This window comes from Dasypus novemcinctus, chromosome 12 (genome assembly GCF_030445035.2).
Source record: "Dasypus novemcinctus isolate mDasNov1 chromosome 12, mDasNov1.1.hap2, whole genome shotgun sequence".
In the NCBI taxonomy this organism is placed as follows: Eukaryota; Metazoa; Chordata; class Mammalia; order Cingulata; family Dasypodidae; genus Dasypus; species Dasypus novemcinctus.
The window spans coordinates 98,195,543-98,219,530 of NC_080684.1; the positions used below are offsets into that span (position 1 = coordinate 98,195,543).

A 23,988-nucleotide genomic window follows, 5' to 3' on the forward strand; every position below is an offset into this window, starting at 1 on the left:
TCTTACAGTAATTATCCAAAAATGTGTGCTAATGGTCTGCCTAACTGCTGCTCAAGTTATTTTAGCTGATTGCTGATAACTGATAGGAATGTTTCCGAGCACAAGCTTGCATGTTACAGGCAACATGGATTCCAGAGGAAATCTTAATAAGAACTTAAAAGCAGCTATACCAAGAAAGTAAGAATTATGAGTTAATTGTAAACTGTATGTTTCTGTTACTGTGTTGTGATTGTTCTGTGTTTGTCTGTTTGTTCAATGTCAGTGTATATTTTGATACCTCCGGATGGTAATATAAATTAATAAAAATTTATAAAAGAGCTCTATCCAAATGGCCAAAAATTAAATAAGCGCTTATATTAATACTTAAGTTTATTATATCAATACATGAGCTTAAATGTTAATAAGATATCTACAATAATAGAAATCATAAGTCTTGATTGACAAGATTAACTGTACGTCTTCATAAAAGGTTGTTCTTGCCGCACCGTTTGCTACTGTGGCAAGCCGGGCGCCCTTCCTCCCACAAAGACACATACTACTCGAACGTCAAATATCAAAGATAAAGAGAAAAATCTCAGAGGAGCAAGGGAGAAGTAAACCATGACATACAATGGACACACAAAGACTTAGCGTGGATTTTTCATCAGAAACCACGGAGGCAAGAAGACAGTGGTATGATATAATTAGGATACTGACAGAGAAAAACTGCCAGCCAAGAATTCTTTATCCAGAAAAACTGTCCTTCAAATATGCAGGAAATATTAAAGGAAACCTTAGAGTCGGAAAGAAAAAGACAGGAGAGAGAGAGGCTTGGAGGAGAGTGTAGAAGAAAGGAGAGCAGAAAGTACAACCAAAAGAGTAAAAAGACATGAAAATAAGATATGACATACAAGAATCAAAGAATAAAATGGTGGAAGTGAATAATGTATTTACAGTAATATCATTGAATGTGAATGGATTAAAATCACTAATCAAAAGATATAGGCTTCTATTTTTTATGTAACATTTATGTAATCTAAATATCTTTAAAGAAATAAATAATTTTAAAAAGTATATAGGCTGACAGAATGTGTAAAATAAAACATAAGCCATCCATATGCCACCTACAAGAGACTCACCTTAGACCCAGGGATACAAACTGTCTCAAAGGAAAGGCTGGAAAAAGATGCTCTACACAAATAGTAACCAAAAAAGAAGAGCAGGGGTGGCTATACTAATATTGGATAAAACAGACTTTAAATGCAAAAAAATTATAAGAGATACAGAAGACCATTATATATTAATAAAAGGGATAATCTGCCAGGATGAAATAATAGTCATAAATATCTATGCAGTTAACCAGGTTGCCCCAAAATATGAGACAAACTCTGGCAAAACTGAAGGGAAAAACAGACAGCTCTACAATAATCATTGGGGACTTCAACACCCCACTCACACCATTAGAACAACTAGACAGAAGATCAACAAAGACACAGAGAACTTGAACAATATGATAAACCTAACAGACATATACAGAAACGTTGCACCCCAACTCAGTGGGTTATACATTCTTCTCAAGTGCCCATGGATCTTTCTCCAGGATAGACCACATGTTAGGGCACAATACATCTTTCAATAAATATAAAACAATTGAAATTATAAGAGCACCTTCTCAGATCATAATGGAATGAAACTGGAAATCAGTAATAGATGGGAAAAGGGTAAATTTGCAAATGCGTGGAGGCTGAACAACATACTCTTAAATAATCTGTGGGTCAAAGAAGAAATTGCAAGTGAAGTCAGTAAATATACTGAGACAAATGAAAATGAGAAAATGGTGGGAAGCAGATGTGGCTCAGACAACTGAGCTCCTGCCTACCACATGGGAGGTCTATGATTTGGTTCCCAGTGCCTCCTAAAGAAAACAGTGAGCTGGCATGACTGGTAGGCAGGGCAAGCAGACACAAGATGATGCAACAAGAGATACAAGAAGAAAGAACATAACGAGAGGCACAACAAAGCAGGGAACGGAGGTACCTCAAGCAATTAGGTCCCTCCCTCCTGCATCAGAGGTCTCAGGTTCAGTTCCTGGTTCCTCCTAAAGACACAGCATACAACAAGTGCAAACAAAGAGGGGATGGGGAGAAATAAATAAATAAAATAAATCTTTAAAAAAAACCTTATGGGATATAGTGAAGGGAGTCTTGAGAGGGAAATTTATAGCCTGTGGTTATACTGTAATCCATGCAGGGCAGCAGTGCTCCAAAATGTATTCACCAAATGCAATGAATGTGCCACAATGATGAAAGAGGTTGTTGATGTAGGAGGAGTGGGAGGGTGGGAGGCAGGGTATATGGAACCTCTTATATTTTTTAATGTAATGTTTTTTGTGATGTATGTATCTTTTTTAAAAAAGACAATTTAAAAGTTAAAAAAAAATTTTTTAAAGAAAAAAAAAAGAGCTAAACTCAAAGATTAACTGAACAACTAAAGAAACTAGAAAAAGAACAGCAAATCAATCCCAAAGCAAGCAGAAGAAAAGAAATAATAAAGATTAGAGCAGAAATAAATGAAATTGAGAACAAAACGACAATATGAAAAATCAACAAAACCAAAAGCTGGTTCTTTGAGAAGATCAATAAAATTAACAAACTCCTAGCTAGACTAACAAAGAAAAACAGGGAGGAGATGCAAATAAATACAATCAGAAATGAAAAGGGGGAAACGGACTTTGGCCCAGTGGTTAGGGCGTCCGTCTACCATATGGGAGGTCCGCGGTTCAAACCCCGGGCCTCCTTGACCCGTGTGGAGCTGGCCATGCGCAGCGCTGATGCGCGCAAGGAGTGCCGTGCCACGCAAGGGTGTCCCCCGCGTGCGGGAGTGCCACGCGCAAGGAGTGCACCCGTGAGGAAAGCCGCCCAGCGTGAAAAGAAAGTGCAGCCTGCCCAGGAATGGCACCACCCACACTTCCCGTGCCGCTGACGACAACAGAAGCGGACAAAGAAACAAGACACAGCAAATAGTCACCAAGAACAGACAACCAGGGGAGGGGGGGAAATTAAATAAATAAATAAATCTTTAAAAAAAAAAAAAAAGAAATGAAAAGGGAGAAGTTATGACTGACTCCACAGAAATAAAAAGGATCAGAAGAGAATATTATGAGAAACTGTATGCCAACAAACTTGACAACCTAGATGAAATGAACACATTCCTAGAAATGCACAAACAACCTACACTGATGCTACAAGAAGCACATGAATTTAACAAACCAATCGCATTTAAAGAATTGAATCTGTCATAAAAAATCTTCCAACAAAGGAAAGCCCAGGACCAGATGGCTTCACAGGTGAATTCTACCAAGCATTTTGGAAAGAATCAATACCAACCCTGTTTAAACTCTTCCAAAAAATTGAAGAGGAAGGAAAATTACCCAGCACATTTTATGAAGCCAGTTAAAGACACTCCAAGAAATGAAAATTACAGACCAACCTCTCTAATGAACACAGATGCAAAAATTCTCCATAAAATACTTGCAAATCAAATACATCATGATCAAGTGGGATTTATTCCTGGTATGCAAGGCTGGTTCAACATAAGAAAATCAATCGATGTAATATACCACATTAACAAATTGAAGGGAAAAAAAAACACATGATCATCTCAGTGCAGAAAAGACATTCGACAAAATTCAGCATCCTTTCTTGATAAAAACACTTCAAAAGGTAGGAATAGAAGGAAAATTCCTCAATATGATAAAAGGCATTTATGAAAAACCCACAGCCGACATCGTACTCAATGGGGAAAGGTCGAAAGCTTTCCCTCTAAGAGTGGGAACAAGACAAGGATGCCCACCGTCACCATTGTTATTCAACATTGTGCTAGAAGTTCTAACTAGAGCACTTAGACAAGAAAAAAAATTGAAGGCATCTAAATAGGAAAAGAGGAAGTAAAACATTCACTATTTGCAGATGACATGATCCTGTATTTAGAAAATTCTGAAATCTCTTAAAAAAAACTATTTGAACTAATAAATGAGTTCAGCGAAGTGGCAGGAAACAAGACCAACTTGCAAAAATCAGTAACGTTTTTGTACAGTAGTATTGAACAATTGGAAGAGGAAATTGGGGGAAATTCCATTTACAATAGCAACAGAAAGACTCAAATACCTAGGAATCAATTTAACGAAAGAAGGACAGGACCTATATGCAGAAAACTATAAAACAAAGCTAAAAGAAATCAATGAAGACCTAAACAAATGGAAAGACATTCCATGTTCATGGATTGGAAGACTAAATATCATGAAGATGTCAATCTACCTGAACTTATTTATAGATTCAATGCAATATCAATCAAAATTCCAACAGCCTACTTTACAGAAATGGAAAAGGCAATTACCAAATTCATTTTGGAAGGGAAAGTGCACCTGGATAGCTAAAAGCATTTTAAAAAACAAGAGCGACACAGGAGGAATTTCACTGTCTGACCTTGAAACACATTACAAAGCATTATGGTCAATACAGCAAGGTACTGACATAAAGATAGACAACATCAATCAGTGGAATAGAATTGAGAGTCTAGAAATAAACGTCACTTCTACAATCAACTGGTTTTTGACAATCTACCAAGTCCATGTGGGACAAGCAGTCTCTTCAACAAATGGTGCTGGGAGAACTGGATATCTATAACCAAAAGAATAAAAGAGAAGAGGGCCCCCTATCTCTCCCTATACAAAAATCAACTTAAAATTGATAAAGGACCTAAATATAAAAGCCAGGACCATAAAACTACTAGAAGAAAATGTAGGGAAACATCTTAAAGACCTTGTGGTAGTTGGTGGTTTCTTGGACCTTACCGGCAAAGCATGTGCAACAAAAGGAAAAATAGATAAATGGGACCTCCTCATAATTAAACATTTTTGCACCTTACAGGACTTTGGCAAAAGGGTAAAAATGCAGCTGACTCAATGGGAGAAAATATTTGGAAATCACATATCCGATAAGGGTTTAATATCCATAATATACAAAGAGATGTTACAATTCAACAATAAAAAGACAAACAACCCAATTTAAAAATGGGCAAGAGGGAAGCAGATGTGGCTCAACTGATAGAGCATCTGTCTACCATATAGGAGGTCCAGGGTTTGATACCCAGGGCCTCCTCACTTGTGTGGAAAGCTGGTCCACGCACAGTGCTGTGGCGCACAAGGAGTGCTGTGTCACGCAGGGGCGTCCCCGTGTAGGGGAGCCCCACATGCAAGGAGTGCACCCTGCAAGGAGAGCCACTCTATGTGAAAAAAGCGCAGCCCACCCAGGAGTGGTACTGCACACACAGAGAGCTGACGCAGCAAGATGATGCAACAACAACAACACCACCACCAACTAATAATAATAATGGGCAAGAGACTTGAATGACATTTGTCCAAAGAAGAAATACAAATGGCAAAAAAAAAACACAACAAAACACAAGAAAAAATGTTCAATATCACTAATGATTAGGGAAATGCAAATCAAAACTACAATGAAACATCATTTTGCACCTATTGGAATGGCCACTATTGAAAAGACAGAGAACTACAAGTGTTGGAGAGGATGTGGAGAGATAGGAACACTTATTCACTGTTGGTGGGAGTGCAGAATGGTACAGCCACTTTGGAGGACTGTTGGGCAGTTCCTAAAGAAGTTGAATATAGATTTGCCACATTACCTGGCAATACCACTACTGGATATATACCCAGAAGAACTGAGAGCAGTGACACAAAGAGACATCTGCACTCTGATGTTCAGGGTGGCATCATTCATGATTGCCAAAAGCTGGAAACTATCCAGGTGTCCATCACCAGAAGAATGATAACCAAACTGTGGTGTATATACACAATGGAATATTATGCAGCTGTAAGAAGAAATGAAGTCGTGAAGCACATGACAACATGGGTGAACCTGGAGGACATTATGTTGAGTGAAGCAAGCCAGACACAAAAAGACAAATACTGTAGGATTGTGCTACTATGAACTTAATGCATTGTGTAACATATTGTATGATTTCTTTTATGTAAAATGTAAATATTAATTTATAAAGATGAAATTTGATTAGTGGTTATTTAGGGCTAGGAAAGGCATACTAAGGGGTGTGGAGTTTTTCTTTTGGAGTAATGAAATAATTCTAAAGTTTTTGTGCTGATGATTGCACAACATTGTGATTATGCTAAAAGCCATTGATTATATGCTTTAGATTGATCATATGGTATGAGAATATATCTCAATAACACTGCTGAATAAATTTTAAAAAAAGAAGCACTCTCTGAGTAAAGAAGAAATTCTCCAGCAGAAAAGGCACCATTTTAAGGTTCACACACTGTACAAATGAGCTAAAAAGAAGACAGTCCTGTGAGAATAGATCCATGTCCTGACAGGTCAAGGGGAGAAATACCTCAAAATATAGAGCAGGAAAACAGTGAAACAGACATGGTGAGGGAACTGTCTTGGCGAAACCAAGAGGCAGAGGGTGAGGAAAGGAGCAGAAGGTTTCTAAAGGCCTCGTCTCAGAGCAGCAGGGCAAGGAAGATGGTGCGTCTCTAAGCCTCATCCTCAGGGTGCAGACAGCAATGGGCAGAGTCGTGGAGCTGGGTGTGGAGTCAGCATTTTTTGGAAATAATAAAATCAGGTCTATCTGTTTGTTAAATGGGAATGGGCTGAATTCCTCTTTAAGAAAGATTGTCATATGTCAAAAATCAAGTCTCGGCTATACGTTAATAACAGAAAACACACTTTAAGAAAAGAGAATTCAGGAAAAGCGATATTAATATCAGGTAAAGTGGAATTAAAAGCATCAAACTGGATCAGATTAAGAGACTTTTAAGTATATAAACAGCATTTTACAGAGGAGGTATAATAGTCATAAATCCAAATGCACTAAACAACATGGCAGCTAAATCCATTAGAAATCCAAGGAGAAGGGAGAGAATCTGGCTGGCCTAGCAGGCAGAACAGAGCAAGAGCACACAGGAAATGAGTACTCTGATGAAATTAATAGACAATAACTGAGTAAGCCTACAGATGAATGAATTTGTGCCTGGTGAGCACATGCATGCACAAATCAATAAATAAATGCCTCGTCTGTGAGCGAATAAATAGGCACAGGAATTAGGGAATAGATGCAAGCATAAGCAAAATCTTGAATGAATAAATGAATGGCTATATGGTGATACAAACCAACAAAGAACTGAATAAACAAAGAACTGGATGGAGAAAGATTTAAAACATGAATAAATAAATTTCCACAGAGAGGAAGGAAAGAGGGAAGGGGACGGGAGGAGAAGGGCTAGAGGGCTCCGCTTTCTGCGCCTGCAGCACGGCCCCAGCTCACCCGGCCGAAGAACTGCAGGAAGGTGTTGGAAAGCAGCAGGTGCTTCTCAGCCAGGAAGCGATAGCGCCGCTTCTCCTCCAGCTCGGCCGCCCGCTGGCTCTCGGACACGAAGGCCTGCATCTGGGCGTGCAGCCGGTTCACGCTCTCCTGCGGGGCAAGGGGCTCTGGTTGGGAGCAGTGGGGGCTGCCCAGGCCATTCGGGCTCCTGGACCCGCCCTCTTGTGTGCTACCCCGGCCGGGGCTCTGCAGCCCTTCCAGGCCCGGGCATGGCTGGTTTCCAAGCCACCACTCAGCACCCAGCACCCAGCACAGGAGCCCGGCCCAGGGGTGGACCCAGGGAGGTCTGCACAATGAAAACATGGAAGAGAGGAGAAATAAATAACCCCTGTGTGGCAGGGAAGATTTCAAAGAGGGAAGACATGAGCCAGAAGAGGAGTTGGGAAAGGAGACAAGGCTAAGCCACGGAGCTGGGGCTCGGAGAGAGAGCTCGGGACAAGCTGGCCAGGAGGCAGGACACCCCTGCGGAGGGATTGGGGGGGCTGCTGTTTACACATGTGCAACTTGCTCATGAGCTTCAGGACCGATGGCCTCACTTTTCTAGGCGTAGCAGGAGGGAGAGGGGATGCTGGGGCTGACGGGGAGGCCTGGGGAGCCCGTGAAGAGCCAAGGAGCAGGGCTGAGGGGCGCGCCCACCCCACCCGGGCCCGCTGCCCTCTCCAGCTGTGCTCACCGTGCCCCTGGACTTGGGCTGGTACTCAGTGGGCAACCCTAAGGGGTTCTTAAGGGTCCCCTCCCATAGCCCGGCCTCTCCCTGCGGCCCACCCACCCGCCTCCAGCCCCTGCACCTTCATCTCCCGTGCATTCTTGTCCCTCTTGCGCTCCATGCGCCACAGCTCAGACATGCACTTCTCAAGGTTGGCGGCTCGGTGGCGGTACTCGATCTCATAGTGCTGGCGGCTGTCCTGGGGTGGGGTGGGGAGGGGAGACCCCCATTTCAAAGAGCCCAAGACAGCTGGGCTAGGGGTCAGAGCACTGGCCATGGGCCAGGGGGACTCAGCCGGACATGTGTATAACTTGGCCCAAGGCTGGCCTCAGTGGGCCCATTGGTCAAATGCAGAAGGAGGTCCTGTCTGTGGCAGGCTGGGGGCCAAGGTGGGGAGGCCAGACTCACTTTGATGAACTGCATGTCCAGCTTCGTGTTCTTCTCCATGTGCTGCAGCAGGTCTCCATGGAGGGTCTGCACCTGTGTGGAGTGCAGGCCAGGGGTGATCAGGGCGGCCCTGCTAGTCCCCGGCCCTGGTAGCCCCTGGGCTCTGCCCACTCCTGTATACTGTCCAGCACACCAGGCACCTGCCCACTTATCAGAGAAATGGGGATAGAAAGCACCTGGTTGAAGAAAAGATGAAATGGTTAAACCTGCAAAGCATCTAGTGTAGCATCTGTCTGGATACAATGTCACTAATGTGTCACCATCTAGTCTTAGACTGTGCTTTGATAAGGCCACTTCCTCTGCCTGGAATGGCCTCCCAGTCTTAAGTACCGGCTTAGCTGCCCCCTCTTCTGGAGCCTTCCTGACCTCCCCGGGCAGGGTGAACTGAGACTATCATGCCTTTGTCTGTCTGTTCATCCCATCGGCCGTGAGGCACGTTCAAGTCCTAACCCGTGGTCCTGCGGCTGGGAGCCCATTCAGAATGGGGCCTTTGGAACATTACTATTAGTTAGGTGTGGACTCAATTGTGAAAAGGGTCTTCCAAGATCCTAGTTGACGAGGCCACAGGGAATGAGGGTGGGCCTTAATCCACGTGAGTGAAGTCCTTGCAGGCAAAGGAAATTCGACACGGAAGTAGAAGCCAGAAGCGGCCAGAGAATGAGGCAGATGGCCACACGACCGAGGCAGAGGCGCAAGCCAAGGCGCGCCGAGGATGGCAGGCAAGATGCAGAACGCTCTAGGAGAAAGCAGGACTTGTGGCCTCCCAAACCATGAGACGGTAAAGCCCTCTCGTTTAAGTCCCCGCGTTGGGTGGTGTCTGTCCTCGTAGTCCCGGCACACCAAGACGGGGGCTGCGGCGAGCAGGCATCGGGGCTAAGAAGGAGGAGCCCTGGAGAGTCCCGTTCCCACCCCATGTGGGGCTCTTCTCACCTGGATGCTATAGGAAGGGAGCCTGCATGCCTGGACGGTGAGCGCCTCCATAAATTTTGTGCCCCAGGCACCTCACTTGCCTCACCCTAGTCCTGGACTTGCTTACCACTAAATAGACAGTTCAAGGTTTCTGCTGTGACACGATACAGGTGTTCCTGAAAAACCCCACACTCTGCAAGATTGCACGAAACGAACAACTGGGAAATGGGAAAATTGCAATCGGGGCAGACCCTCAAAAGCCAGGCAACTTTGCAGTCAGGGGGCTAATAAAGATGGTGAACCATATTTGGAGAGATGAACTTGAACCCACCTGACGGGCCACAGCCAATATTAAAAAGGCACAAACCCAGGAGAATGGGCACGTAGGCAACTTCCATTCCCGCAGAGCTGGCGGTCCCGAGCTAACGAAGGCAAGAGGAAGCTCTGAGCCAGTGAGGCTGGCATGTAGGTGGGCAGGGGGGGCAGTGGGACCTGTCATCGGCAGGCAGTGGGCTCCCAGAAGGGGGCCTGGGTGTGGGCACTCTTACGAAATGCTCTTAAAACACAGCGGCAGGGAAACGGATGTGACTCAACCAATTGGCCTCCCGTCTACCATATAGGAGGTTCAGGGTTCGATGCCCAGGGCCTCTTGGTGAGGGCAAGCTGGCCCATGGCCCATGTGGCGAGCTGGCCCACACGGACTGCTGACCCATGTGGGAATGTGGCCCTGAGCAGGAGAGCTGCCCTACGTGGGAATGCTGCCTTGCATGGGAAAAGCTGCCCTGCACAGGAGTGCCAGCTGACAGGGAGAGCTGGCACAGCAAGATGACGCAACAAGTCACAGAGGAGAGAAAATAAGAAGACATAGCACAACAGGGAGTTGAGGTGGCACAACAGAGTAATCGCCTCTGTCCCACTCTGGAAGGTCCCACGATCGGTTCCCAGAGTCGCCTAATAAGAAGACAAGCAGACACGGAAGATCACACAGCAAATGGACACAGAGCAGACAACAGGGCGAATGGGTGGGGGGAGAAATTAATAAAAATAAATCTTAAAGAAAAACAACACACAGTTGTGGGGAAGCAACTGTAGCTCAATAGTTGAGCACCTGCTGCCCATGTACAAGATCCAGGGTTCAATCCCCGATACCTCCTAAAAAACAAAACAAAACAAAAAACCCACACACTCAGCTGCAAAGACTCTCGGTCAGCAAAGCAGACAAGGTAAGGGTTTCCCTCCCCTGTTCATTCTCTCTACCCTCTCCTGCCTCCTGTGGGTGAGGAGAGTTGTGCATGAACAAGCCCACCTCCCTGTGATGCGGACTTCCTTCCTTCCGCTTCCCGCCGAGATGAGCGGAGCCGCACTGTGAAGGCTCCTCCCACTGCCACCGCATGGCGGCGACTGCCAGTGGAGTGGAGGGCACTTGGGGCTCAGCCACCCCTGGGGTCCTGGGAAGTCTTCCTGAGCCCCTGAAGAAATGGATCTATTGAAAACTCGATACTTGACGCGAACCGTTGGTTCCAAAACAAGGAAGTGACCGTTCCAGGGCAGGCTGAGGGATTCCCACCAGATCAGAGCAGAGACGGTCCGCCTGGGGACAGCCTTCATTAGAGATCCGGTAAACTCCTCAGAAAGGCCCAGGAAACCAACAGCAGAGCCCACCATCGAGCTCATGCATTTTATGCTCTAGGCGTAGAGTTATTCCAGAGTTATGACCAAGAAATCCTTCGGTGACCTCTGCAGAAAATCCCTTGGAAGGACTGTTCCTCTGGGCTGACTCCGACTCCTCTCCTCCCATTTCCCCTGGACCCTCCAGAAGGGCTTCCCCTCCACCTTGCCCACAGGAACGGTTTTGTCGAGATCACCAGTGACGGCCACGCTGCTGAATCCCACGGTGAAGCCTCAGGACGCATCTGCTTGTCTGTCACTGTCACCTGGCACACTGACCGCGCCCTCCTCCTGGGCCCCAGGCCACCTCCCTCTCCTGGTCCTCCCCCCTCACTGGCTGCTCCTTCCTGTCCTTTGCTGACGCCCCCTCAGCTCCCTGCTGCCTCAAGGTCGCGTTGCCCCAGGGCGCAGGCCCTGGCCCTCCTCCATCCCAGTCTACACTCCCCGCCTGGGTGGGCTCACCTGACTCTCAGATGTGCACCTTCGGGCCAGACCTCTCCCCACAACTCCAGCCTCGTCCATCCAGCTGGTCACATCACATCTCCAACGTAACACGTCTAAAACCGAGCCCTGATCTGCCCCCTCCACCCACGTATTAGTTTCCTGTCGCTGCTGGGACGCATTGCTCCAAACAGGGAGGCCTAAAGCAATACAAACGTGTTATCTGCCAGCTCTGCAGGTTCCAAGTTCGAAGTGGGTCTCACTGGGCTAAAATGAAGGTGTCAGCAGGACTGCATTCCTTCCTGGAGGATCTAGGGGAGGGCCTGTTTCCTTGCATTTTCCAGCTTGTAGAGGCCGCCCACAACCCATTTCTAGGACTTTGCATCAGCAGACCCTTGGCAAACTAAGATACTGCGGAAGGTGGTCTTTTTTGCATTGGTTTCTGTTAGTTTCTGGAATGCAAGGAAATTTCTGTCCTATCACTAGCTAGACACAAACTTAAAGAACAGACAGCTCGGGACTAAACCTGAGAGTTAACACATTAAAACATTAAAATGCAACAAAAGATTAAAAAAAAAAAAGATTTTTAAAAAGCATAAAAAACATAAGAGGTTCCCATATACCCATCTTCCCAACCCCCCACCCAATCATTTTTGTAAATCGTATTTTTTTTAAAGATATATACATCACACAAAAAATATTACATTAAAAAATATGGGAAGTTCCCGCATACCCGCCACCCCCCTCACCCTGCTCCTCCCACACCAGCAACCTCCTCCATCACCGCGGTACACTCATCGCACTCAGTGCACCCTGTACCTTTGAATGTGTCCTTCTTAGTCTTTTAACTTTTGCTTGATAATTTCTAAACCAAGCCCAAGAGTCAGCCATCTACCTCAAAATACTAAAAAACAATGTGAAGTTTGATAATGATGCTGGTTAAAGAGCAAAAAAAAAAGGATTAAAAGACAAACGAACTGGAAATGATGGCCCATCTAAACGAAGAGGATAAAAATCCAGAAACCATCAATGAAGAGGACCAGATATTGGACATGCTGGATGACGACTTTAAAAAGAAAGCCCTGATAAGATTCTGTGCCAATTTCTCATCAGAAATCATGGAGACGAGCAGGCAGAGGGATGGAATATTTAGAGTGCTGAAGGAAACAAGTGTCAAACCAGAATTTTATATCTGCTAAGGCTGTTTCAAAAATAGGAGATTAAGACATTCCCAGACAAACAGAAGCTGAGGGGTTCTGTCACCACTAGACCTGCCCTACGAGCAATGCAAAAGGGAGTTCTTTGGACTGAGAGGAAAGGACACTAGATAGTGGATTGAAGTGGCATAAAGAAATAAATAACTCTGGGCGGCGGACTTGGCCCAGTGGTTAGGGCGTCCGTCTACCACATGGGAGGTCCGCGGTTCAAACCCCGGGCCTCCTTGACCCGTGTGGAGCTGGCCCATGCGCAGTGCTGATGCGCGCAAGGAGTGCCGTGCCACGCAGGGGTGTCCCCACGCTGGGGAGCCCCACGCGCAAGGAGTGCACCCATAAGGAGAGCCGCCCAGAGCGAAAGAAAGTGCAGCCTGCCCAGGAATGGTGCTGCACACATGGAGAACTGACACAACAAAAAGAAACACAGATTCTCGTGCCGCTGACAACAGCAGAAGCGGACAAATGAAGACGCAGCAAATAGACACAGAGAACAGACAACCGGGGTGGGAGGGAAGGGGAGAGAAATAAATAAATAAATAAATCTTTAAAAAAAAAAGAGAGAGAAATAAATAACTCTGGTCAAGGTAACCATAGAGGTTATTATAAATGCCAGGACTATTGTACTATATTTTTTTATATGAAACTTCACTTTTTTACTTCTTACATCTTCTAAAGTGTAAATGCATAAAAAGGAATGATAAATCTATGGGTTTGGACATACAATGTGTAAAGATATAATTTGTAAAAATCATGACAAAGAGCGAAGGGATGGAGGGGATTAGGAACAATATTTGTGTGTGCTATGGAGATTAAGCTGGTATTAAATCAAATGAGATTGTTATAGATTTAGGATGTTAAATCCATGGTAACCAAAAAGAAAATACCTGAAAAACATTCACAGAAGGAAATAAGGGACTCTAAATTGTTCACTACTAAAGATCAACTAACTACAGAAGTAAGCAATAATGGAAGAATTTAGGGGCAAAAAGATATAAACTCATGAAAACCAAATAGTCAAAATGGCAGAAGAAAATCCTTCATTATCAGTAATTACTTTAAATGTAAATAGATGAAACCCTCCAGCTAAGAAGCAGAATGTTTAAAAAAAGCATGACCCAACTACACACTCCTTACAAGAGACTCACCTTAAATTCAAAGACACACGTAGGTTGAAAGTGAAAGGATGAAAAAAATTTTCCATGTAAACCATAACTAAAGAGAGCTAGGGTGGCTCTCTTAAATAAAATTAACTTTAAGTCAAAAACTGTTAACATGGGATGCAGAAGGACACTACATATTGATAAAGAGGTCAATTTATTCAAAGAAATAACAATTATAAATATATATGGACCTAATGACAGAGGCCCAAAATACATGAAGCAAATATTGACAGATTTGAAGGGAGACACAGATGGTTCTACATTTATAGTGGGAGCCTTCAATACACCATTTTCAATAATGGATGGAATATCTAGACAGAAAATCAATAAGGAAATGGAAGACTTTTAATAATACTATAAACCAACTAGACCTAACAGACATATAGAGAATACTTCATCCAACAGCAGCAGAGTACACATTCATCTCTAGTGTTCATGGTTCATTCTCTAAGACAGACCTATGCTAGGACACAAGTCTCAGTAAATTTTAAAATATTGAAATCATATAATGTACCTTCTCTGAAAACAATGGAAATAAGCTAGAAATCAGTAACAGAGGGAGAATCGGAAAATTCACAAATACATGGAAATTAACCAACACACAATTAAACAACCAAGGGGTCAAAGAAGAAATCATAAGGGAAATTAGAAAATATTTGAGGCAAATTAAAATGAAAACATAACATACCAAAACTTATGGGATTTAGCAAAGGTAGTGCTAGAAGGGAAATTTATAACTCTAAATGTTGATATTAAAAAGAAGAAAAATCTCTAATCAGAGACCTAATATCACATCTGAAGTAACTAGGGAAAAAAAGAGTAAACTAAATTCAAAGTGAGCAAGAGGAAAGAAATAGCAAACACTAGAAAGGATATAAATGAAATAAATAATTAAAAAAACAATAGAGAGGAGCAGATGAAGCGCAAATGGTTGAGTGCCTGCTTCCCATGTATGAGGTCCCCAGTTCAACCCCTGGTACCTCCTAAAAATTAAAGAAAAACAAAACAAAAACAAAAACCAATAGAGAGAATCAACAACACCAAAAGTTGGTTCTTTGAAAAGAGCAATGAAATCAACAAACCTTTAGCTAGACTTACAAAGAAAAATAGAGAGAGGATACAAATAACTAAAATCAGAGGTGCATTATTACTGACCCCAGAGAAAATCACAGACCAATATCCCTTATGTCTATAGATGCAAAAATACTCAACAAAATACTAGTGAACCAAATCCAATAGCACATTAAAAGAAATATATACCGTTATCAGTGGGATTCATCCCAGGTAAGTGGCAGGGTACACAATTAATAAACAAATATCAGTAGTGTCTCTATACATTAGTAATAAACAATCTGAAGAGGAAATCAAGTAAAAACTTCCATTCACAATAGCAACTAAAAGAATCAAATATCTAGGAATAAATTTAACCAAGGATGTAAAGGACTTGTACATGGAAAACTATAAAACATTGAAAGAAATCAAAGAAGACCTAACCGAAAGGAAGGACATTTCATGTTCGTGGATTGGAAGACTAAACATTATTAAGATGTCAGTTCTACCTTAAGCAATTTATAGATTCAACACAATCCTAGTCAAAATTCCAATAGCCTTCTTTGCATAAATGGGAAAGCCCAATCATGAAATTTATATGGAAGAAGCAAGGGGCCCCAAATAGTGAAAAACATCTTGAAAAAGAGCAAAACTGAAGGACTATACTTCCGGATTTCAAATCTTATCACAAAGCTACAGTAATAAAAACAGTGTGGTATTGGCACAAGGACAGCCAAATAGACCAATGGAATCAAATTGGGAGTTCAAAAATAAATCCTCTCATCTACGGTCAATTAATTTCTTTTAGGAGGTACCAGGGAATGACCAGGACCTCGTACATAAGAAGGAGGTGCTCAACTACTCAGCTACGTCTGCTCCCCAACGAGAGTTGGTTTTTTCATTTGTTTGTTTTTAGGAGGTACTGGGGATTGAACCTGGGACCTTGTACATGGGAAGCAGGCACTCAATGACTTGAGCTACATCCACTCCCCAAATGAATTTTTTTAAAACATTTTTAAAAAGATTTGTTTATTTTAATTTATTTCTCTCCCCTTCATTGTTTGCACTCATTATCTGCTATCTTCTTCTTTTAGGAGTACTGGGAACTGAACCTGGGGCCTCCCATGTGGGAGGGAGGCACCTAATCTCTTCAGTCACCTCTGCTCACTGTTTTGTGTGTCTCTCATTATGTTTCCTCACTGTGTCTCTTGATTGCATCATCTCACCGTGTCATCTTGTGTCAGCTCGCCACGCCAGCCTGTCACATCAGCTCGCTGTCTTGCTCGTCTACTTTAGAGGGCACAGAAACTGCACCCAGGACCTCCCATGTGGTAGGCAGGAGCCCAGTTGCTTGAGCCACATCTGCTTTCCCCAACTTTTGATAAGGGTGGCAAGTCCACTTAATGGGGAAATAACGGTCTCTTCAACAAATGGTGCTGGGCAAACTGGATATCCATGTGCAAAACAAAGGTGGACCCCCATCTCACATCATAGATAAAAATGAACTCAAAATGGATCAAAGACAGAAGCAGATGTGGCTCAAGTGATGAGGCCTCCCCTGACCATATGAACCCTGGGACCTCCTGGTGGAAAAGAAGAAGAGAAAGAGTGCCTGCGCAGTGAGCCGAGTACCCACGTGAGTGCCCACGTGAGTGCCCATGGGGTGAGCCAGTGCCCACACAAGTAAGTCATGTAGTAAGAAAATGACGCAACAAAAAGAAAGATGAAGAAGAGAGTCAAGGCGAAGCACAGCAAGAGACCAGGAACTGAGGTGGCGCAATTGACGGGGAACCTCTCTCCACATCAGAGATCGCCAGAATCGAATCCCTCTGAATCCTAGAGGAGAAAGATGAGAAGACAAAAAAGAGAAATAGACAAGAATATCACACAGCAAATGGACACAGACAGCAAAAACAGGCAGGCAGGGGAGGGGGAGGGGAAAAATAAATCTTAAAAAAAAAAAGGACCAAAGACCTAAATATAAGAATGAAAACTATAAAACTCCTAGAAGAAAACATAAGGAAGCATCTTCAGGACCTCTCGTTAAGCCATTGTTTCTCAGACTTTACACCAAAAGCACAAGCAACAAAAGAAAAAAACATATAAATGGGACTTCATCAAAATAAAAACCTTGTGCATCCTCGGCACATAGTAGGTGCTTGATAAAGTAGGGTGGTCTTGTTCTGGATTGCATTGGAAGGAAGAACCAATGAGTGCCCTGGAAGGAAGGAAATGTAGGCTCTATCTAAGGAAACTTGCAACAAACAGCTATTCAGCCAAGGAAATCTCACCATGAGCCACTAAGACAGAAGCAGGTGACCACGGGAGGAGGTGGCAGACAGTGTCCCCGCCCTGGTGCGGAGGCTGAACCAGAAGCCGTACGACCTCCCTTGAAACTCAAGAAGTTCAGGATTCTCTTGGACATATGGGATATTCCACCAAACCAAGTAACCTAAGGCAAAGTTTTCACTCGAAGCTGAGTTTGATAAAGACGTTTTTTGAAAGACGCCCAGAGATAAACCCAGGCATCCAGAGAGGGGCAGCGACATACATGTGGTCACACAGCAAGTTACCTGCAGAGTGAAGAAAGTCCACTTGCACCACACCTGTCCCAGGCAGTGATCAGAGGTCTGTCACTTGAGTGAAGGCCGGGTTCAGGGACAATTTAAGGTCATGATCAGAGATGTCCAAAGAAGACCTGTGCTTTCACAGATTTCATTGCTTTTTGTCTCCTTTCACCATCACTCTCCAATTCTTTGTCTCCCTTGTCCCTCCCCCAGGGCAGAGTGGCCTCTGGCGGTCTCTACGTGGTACGGTGCTGGCGGGGGGCCCTGCCTGATGTCACAGCCAAGGCTCCGGTGCCCCGAGAGGGCAGCTCACCTTACAGAGGCCTGGCTGAGACGCATCCCTGCACAGCCCAGCTGTGCCACAAGTGACCGGAGACACATCCAACCAGGACAGGATGTCACAGATGCCATCGCCAGCCAGGCTCCCTACCTCCCACACCCAAGGCCACGGAGGCGGCCACACTTAGCGCTGCACCTTCCGGCGTCCACCACGGGCAGGCCTGGGGCTTGGGGTGAGCACTCGCTGGTGCGGCGCAGCCCCATTTTCTGCGTGTGGTTCCTTGTTCCCGCATGGTAACCAGCCTGGTCAGGATTCTACAGTATCTCCAAGAGCACCCTGACTTCCAGGACTAGCCCGCCACACCGGAGAACGGTGGACTATGACAGCGGGTTGAAACTTCCTCCTGCACCTTCCCGGGCACCTCAGCAGCAGGCCCCGCCCCGCCCGGCATCCAATCTCTGGGCCACTTCCGCCCCCTGGACCAGGGCTGCTCAGCTCCTCTCCTCTCCATCTAGTCAAGTCCCCGCTGCTTTTCACAGCTCGTTCTTTCCTTCCACAGTGAGCGAAGGGACAAAGGAGAGAAGGCTCATCCCTACCCCGGCACAGCCAAGATACCTGGAGGGCCTGGGGGGCTGGGGACTGGGGCACACAGGTTACACTTATTAATGCACTTAATCCGCACCAGAATCCCACAGGGCAGTTCCCATGATCGCCTCCATTTTACGGACAGGTAAACTTGGGTCCGAGACCCAAGGAGTTTATAAAACTCATCCAAAGTTACAAAGCCAGTAACTGGTGGAGATGGGATTTGAACCTGTGTGCCTTGGCTACAAATTCTATTTTAAGAGGTACTGGAGATTGAACCTGGGACCTCGTACATGCGAAGCAGGCGCTCCACCACTGAGCAACACCTACTCCCGAAAGCCCACTTTCTCAAGCACAAGGACTACATACAGCCGTTGGAGTCCAGAGGCAGGAGGGACTAAACCCGCCAGGGGGTCAGGGGAGGCTTCCTGGAGGAGGCAACATCTGTGCTGGACAGCAGGGGAAGGGCGGTGGTCCTAGGCTGGGAGAACAGCACGACAGGGGCCCAGCAAGGGGAAGACCAGGCCAGCCTTTCAGGGTGGCCGGGTTGTGACTGGGGGCACTGGAGGGGCTGCTGTTGGGTCACCGGGACCTGGAGCCCCTCACTGACGGGTTCCGCTCGGGGGGCAGCGGGGCTTGGACGGGCTTTACTCATGGAGTCACGTGGTCCAGGCTCTCCAGCTGCTCCCTGGGAGGTGTGGCTAGGGAGGGAGGAGGTGAGACGCCAGGGTCTAAGGCACCCGGGCAACGGTCCCTTCTCGTCCTAGCTCCTCCATGCACTCTGAGATCTTAGGACGTGAGTAATGTCCAAGACTCAGTTTCCCCTTCTGTAAAATAGGGGAAGATGTGGCTCCTGCCTCCTAGGGCTGCTGTGAGGTTTGACAAGGCAATGCAGGTAAATGTGCCCAGCAGAGCCTGGTCCGGCAGGTGTCGCTAAGGTGTCGGCGGGGGGTGGGGGTGGCTAGGAAGCCCTCCCTGAGAAGGGAACTCAGGGTGTGGACCCTTGGTCCTCCTTGGAGTGCAGCCCACCCTCCTCCAGGCCGTGGGCACCGACACTCACCACCACCTCCAGGTCAGAGTTCAAGTGCCGCTGGGTGTCTGACATCTGCACCAAGATCTCACCTGGTGGTGGAGGGCGGTGGCTCAGTGGGGGGAGCCTGCCGCGCCCGCCATTTTCCCGCCAGGAGCTGCCAGAGGGCCTGGATTGGGGGACCAAAGTCCGGGGCTCCCCCCACGGCTCTCGGGATGGGGACCACGCTCGTCCCAGCCCTGGAACCTGCCCGGGGTGGGGGGATGGGGAGGAGGGGGTGGGCTCTGGGCCCTGGGCTGCAAGGCCTGTGCCTGGGGGGTGCTTAGAGTGGGGCAAGTCTGAAAGGAAGCGCACTGGGCCCCGGGATGGTGGGCAAAGCAGGCCCCGGGCCTGAGGGGAGGCAGCAGTGGGAGGGGCCTAGAGTCTGACAGCAGGAGGCAGCCCCCCAGACCTGAGAGGGCGGGGTGCAACGGGGCGGGGGCGCCTCACCCAGGATCTGCGAGGTGGGGCTCTGCAGCGCCTGCTCCCCGATCTTCTGGATGGCGTTGAAGTACACCTCGGCCGCCTGGGACAGAGCTGCGTGGCGGGACAGGGTGGGTCCAACACGGCCGCCTCCCTCATGCTGCCCCCCAGGCGCCTCCGTCCTTCAGGAGGGCTGTGTGGGGCTGCTCTGTGGAGGGCGCTGGGTGGGGCCTGGCGTCGCCCAGTGTGGGGGCAGGGGGCGGGCCTGTGGTGCGTGTGGGGCTGTGCCCTTGGCCAGAGGAGGGAAAACGGGGTAGAACGGGGCCCCCGTGGACAGGGCCCGGCTCAGCTCTGCCCTGGGAGGAAGCGGGTAGAACGGGGGCCCCCGTGGGCAGGGCCCGGCTCAGCTCTGCCCTGGGGCTGCTGCCCCCAGCCTGGGGCCTGGCGCAGAGCAGGACCTGGTGTGTATCTGTCATGGGTGGGGGTGCAGGTGTCCGAGTGGCCCACAGGGAGGGCAGGGGTAGGTGTGGCGTGAGGCTCGGGGTGTGGGGGAGAAGGGTGGGGCGGGACAGCCGTGGGTCCCAAGTCCTGAAAGGCGGGGAGGGACTCTGGGTGTGTCTCGTGCCCTCACAGCGCCCTGCTGTCTGCAGAGGGCTCGAGCTCTCCGCTGGTTCGTGCTGGTGGAGGGGGTGTAGCGGGGAAGCAGGGGTGGCCGCGGGGGGAGAGCAGCTCTTTGTGTGGGGTCTGAGCAAGGGGTGAGGGCTGGCTCTAGGGCTGTGGGGACGGTGGCCAGTCAAGGTGAGGACAAATGGCGGGGGTGTGGGGCAGTATCAGGGTAAAGGGTGCGGCCACCGCGGTGTGCCTGGGGCTGGCAGGACCTTCGCTTTCAGGGAGTGTCCGTAGGGCCCTGGGATGAGCAGGGGGTGGCGAGGGTGTGGTTGGGTGCTGGATAGGGTGGGTAGGAGGGTGTCGGGGTGAGGAGAGTGGGTGGGAGGGTGTAGGGGTGAGGGGGAGGGTAAGGGAATGCAGGGGTGAGGGTCAATAGGAGGGTGTAGGGGTGAGGGCAGTGGAAAGGAGGGCCTAGGGGTAGGATGAGCGTTGAGTGCGTGAGGGGCTGCCTGGCGTGGGTGCAGAGCGCAGGGGCGGGGGTGCGCGTGGCGGCGGGGTGGGGCCGAGGCGCTCACCGTGGAAGGCCCGCAGGTAGTTGTTGCCCAGGTACACCAGGTTCTCCAGGGCCGGGTTGAACTGCTCCAAGATGCTCTGGGCTCCGGGAGGCGCAGGGGGGGCACGTGGGCGGGGGCACGGTGGGGGGCACACAGATTGGGAGAGGAAGAAGGGATGGTCAGCCGAGGCAAGCCGCGGGGCCGCAGGAGCAGGCGCCCCCAGCCCCCGTGAGAAGCCGCGCGCTCTGGGTGGGGGTCCGCCCGGACTCCGGGCTCCATCTCCGGGGCTCCGTCCCGAGCCAGGGTCTTCGCAGCCAGCTCCTGCTCACACCCCGCCCTGGCGGGGCGCCCCGTTCCTCCTCAGTCGACACACCTGAGAAGCCCCCTCCTTCCCTCCGAGCCCAGGCCTCCCCGGGCTGGCCGCGCAGGGCCGGCCGCTGCCCCCTCAGGTCGAGGGCGGGCCTTGCCCCCCTCAAAGTCAAGCAGCCCCAGGAGCAAGGCTGGGCCGGCCCAGGCCATGAGCGGCTGGAGACCAGACTTGGACTTGGACTTGGGTCTTGGTTCAAATCCCAGCAGCGTCTCTTCCTCCCCTGGTGACCTTGCACAAGCGTTTAACCTCTGTGGGTCTCAGTTTTCTCATCTAGTTTCTAGCCCACGGGTGCTGGGAGGCTTCCTTCCACGTGGAAGGGACTCAGTTAATGTCTGCGGAGTCTGCAGCGCCCCCCCTGGAGGGGCGGGAGAGGTTCTGGGTGAGGGGCTCAGAGAGCAAGACGCCCCGGCCCCAGGCCAGGCGCCAGCCCCTGTCCCCGGGCCCTCCAGGTCCCTGCTCCCAGCTAGATAGAGCTGCCTGGGCGCTGTCCCTCCTTGTGGGCAGCTGGGGGCTCTTGCTCAGTGCCATCCTGAGCTGGCTTCGCCCTCCCTCCCTGGCCCGGCCTTCCTTCCCCGAGGGCGCTGCCCGCCAGCCCGGGGGCACGGCGACCCCGGAGCCGGCCCCATGCCCCGTCCCCACACTCACCTTGTAGATGGCGATGGTGGACCTGTAGACCTGGTCCATCTCAGGGGCCATGGGGTGGGCTGCACCTGGGCACTGAGCGGGGGCCTGGTGGCACGGGTGGGGCGGGGGCACTGGGGGGTCGGTGCCTTCCGGTGCCCACTGGCTGCGGAGTGGGACCTGGAAACGGAGGGCCGGCCGAGGAGGGGGGTGCAGCTTAATTATTCACCAGCCGGGGATGTCAGAAAGTGATCTGGGGCGTAACCAGACCCGGCGGGAAGGCGTCCTGTGACGTGCGCGGGCTCGTGTGACCTGCTCCTTCAATTATTTACTCCTCTGCGCGGCGGGGCCCGGGGGGCGCGTGGGGCGGGGCCGTGCTCCTGAGTCACCTCCTCCTCCCGCGAGGCTTCCCAGCCCTGCCGGGAACCCCCTGGCTCTGGCGCCTTACCCACCCTATTGGGTGAGAGCTGCTCAGCGCCCTCCTGGGGACCCCCAGCCCAGTCCCTGGAGGCCCCACGGGCCCAGCGGCCACCACTGCCCTCGGGCCTCACCCCTCCCGAGCGCCGCCCGGCCCACGCCTGCGAGGCTGCGGCAGCGCCCCTGCGGCCCCCCACCTGCTGAGCGCGCAGAGTGAGCCGTGCGCCCTGCGCAGCCCCACAGACCCCGGCCCGCCCGCCCACTGTGCGCCCACGCCCGTGCCCTCTCTGAGGACCAGGGAGGCCTCCCGGCGCACGGTGCGGCAGGCGATCCCGGAGCTGCCCTCACAGGCTGTGGAGGCCCGGCAGAGAGGGGCGCCCCGGCCTAGGGAGCACCTTCCCCACCCAGGCCCGGGAAGAGGGCGGTTCAAGGCCGAAGGTCAAGGCCGACGGCAGCCAGCGTCCCGGCCTGCGCTCACACCACAGAACACGCCACACGGGCAAGCTGGAACCCAAACCATTTATTTCACAGTTTTGGGGGTGGCCCCGAGCCCTTCCCCAGTGGAGCCCGTGGACACTCAACCCACTTCCTTGTGGGAAAGAATAACTTAACTCACAGGAGTGACCTTTGGCTGCTGAGGAGGGTTCTAAGGGTGGGGCGGCCCTGAGGAGTGTGGGCGGCTGGGTGTGTGTTGAGGGGCAAAGTCGATGGGGCATCCCGCTCCTGGGTGATGGGGGGCTGTGCTGGTTCTCTAGACCCACCCCCAAGGAAAGGGCAGTGGGTGCAAGGGGCAGGCCACACCTACAGGGAACCTGGAAGAGCTGCTCAGAGGCTGGAGCACAGGCAGCCCTTTGGGGTCCTCTGGGAAGTGAGGGCTGGGTGGGGCTGGGGCCAGGGGCAGAGCACACCTGGCACCCCCAGTGTTTGAGCTGACAGGGCAAGAGGCTCCTGTAATTATGGTCAGGGAGAGGGGCCTGGTGAGGCTCGAGGCTTTTAAGGCCTGAGATGACACAAGATGCCAGAAGTGGGGGACAGAAGTGGGGGAAAGGCCTTTGGGACCAGCCTCAGGCAGAAGCTCGGCGCCCTCGGAGCGCGACCCCCCGCTGCGCCGCGTGAGCCGGTGTGCCCAGTGGTGTAGTGTTTGGGCCCCGCCAGGAGGCGGCGGGGTGAGGTGGGGGCCTGGTGGGCTCACGGCGAGAGCAGCAGCTGGATGAGCTGCTGGAACTGCTCACGGTGCTCGTGGATGTAGACCTCGGTCTCCCAGAGGGCGTTGACCAGCACCGCGTCGCTGACCTCGTCCAGCATGATGTCCGTCCCCAGCTGGGGGTTCAGTCTGTCCGGGCCAAGGAGGAGGGTCAGCCCAGGATGCCTGGCCTGGGAGGTGGGGGGGTGAGAGCGAGGACTGGGGCGAGCTTGGGGCCCAGAGCAGCCCGGGGGGGGGGGGGAGGGAAAGTCCACTCCCAGGGCTGGGTGGGGAAGGGTCGGGCCGGCCGGGGGCAG

The 23,988-nt window shown here is 49.8% G+C and overlaps 2 protein-coding genes across 6 annotated transcripts in view; both read right to left on the reverse strand.

Annotated features, from left to right (window-relative positions):
• Positions 1-22,507, reverse strand: part of BAIAP2L2 (BAR/IMD domain containing adaptor protein 2 like 2) — a 36,139-nt gene extending 13,632 nt beyond the window's left edge. The window contains exons 1-7 of the mRNA XM_058308801.2: positions 22,096-22,507; positions 21,102-21,177; positions 19,945-20,031; positions 19,486-19,547; positions 8,513-8,584; positions 8,187-8,303; positions 7,342-7,488 (exon numbers count right to left, since the gene is read on the reverse strand). Of these exons, the coding sequence (XP_058164784.1) occupies positions 7,342-7,488; positions 8,187-8,303; positions 8,513-8,584; positions 19,486-19,547; positions 19,945-20,031; positions 21,102-21,177; positions 22,096-22,146 (612 nt within the window). The 5' untranslated portion in view covers positions 22,147-22,507. The remainder of the gene's footprint in view (positions 1-7,341; positions 7,489-8,186; positions 8,304-8,512; positions 8,585-19,485; positions 19,548-19,944; positions 20,032-21,101; positions 21,178-22,095) is intronic.
• A 485-nt stretch (positions 22,508-22,992) lies between these two features.
• PLA2G6 (phospholipase A2 group VI) overlaps positions 22,993-23,988 on the reverse strand; it is a 61,444-nt gene continuing 60,448 nt past the window's right edge. For 3 of the 5 annotated variants that reach the window (XM_071219061.1, XM_071219062.1, XM_058308803.2), the window contains one exon: positions 22,993-23,821. In XM_071219061.1, the coding sequence (XP_071075162.1) occupies positions 23,677-23,821 (145 nt within the window). In that variant the 3' untranslated portion in view covers positions 22,993-23,676. Of the gene's footprint in view, positions 23,863-23,988 lie in introns of all 5 variants that reach the window. The other 2 variants (XM_058308802.2, XM_058308805.2) reach the window with 2 other exon arrangements.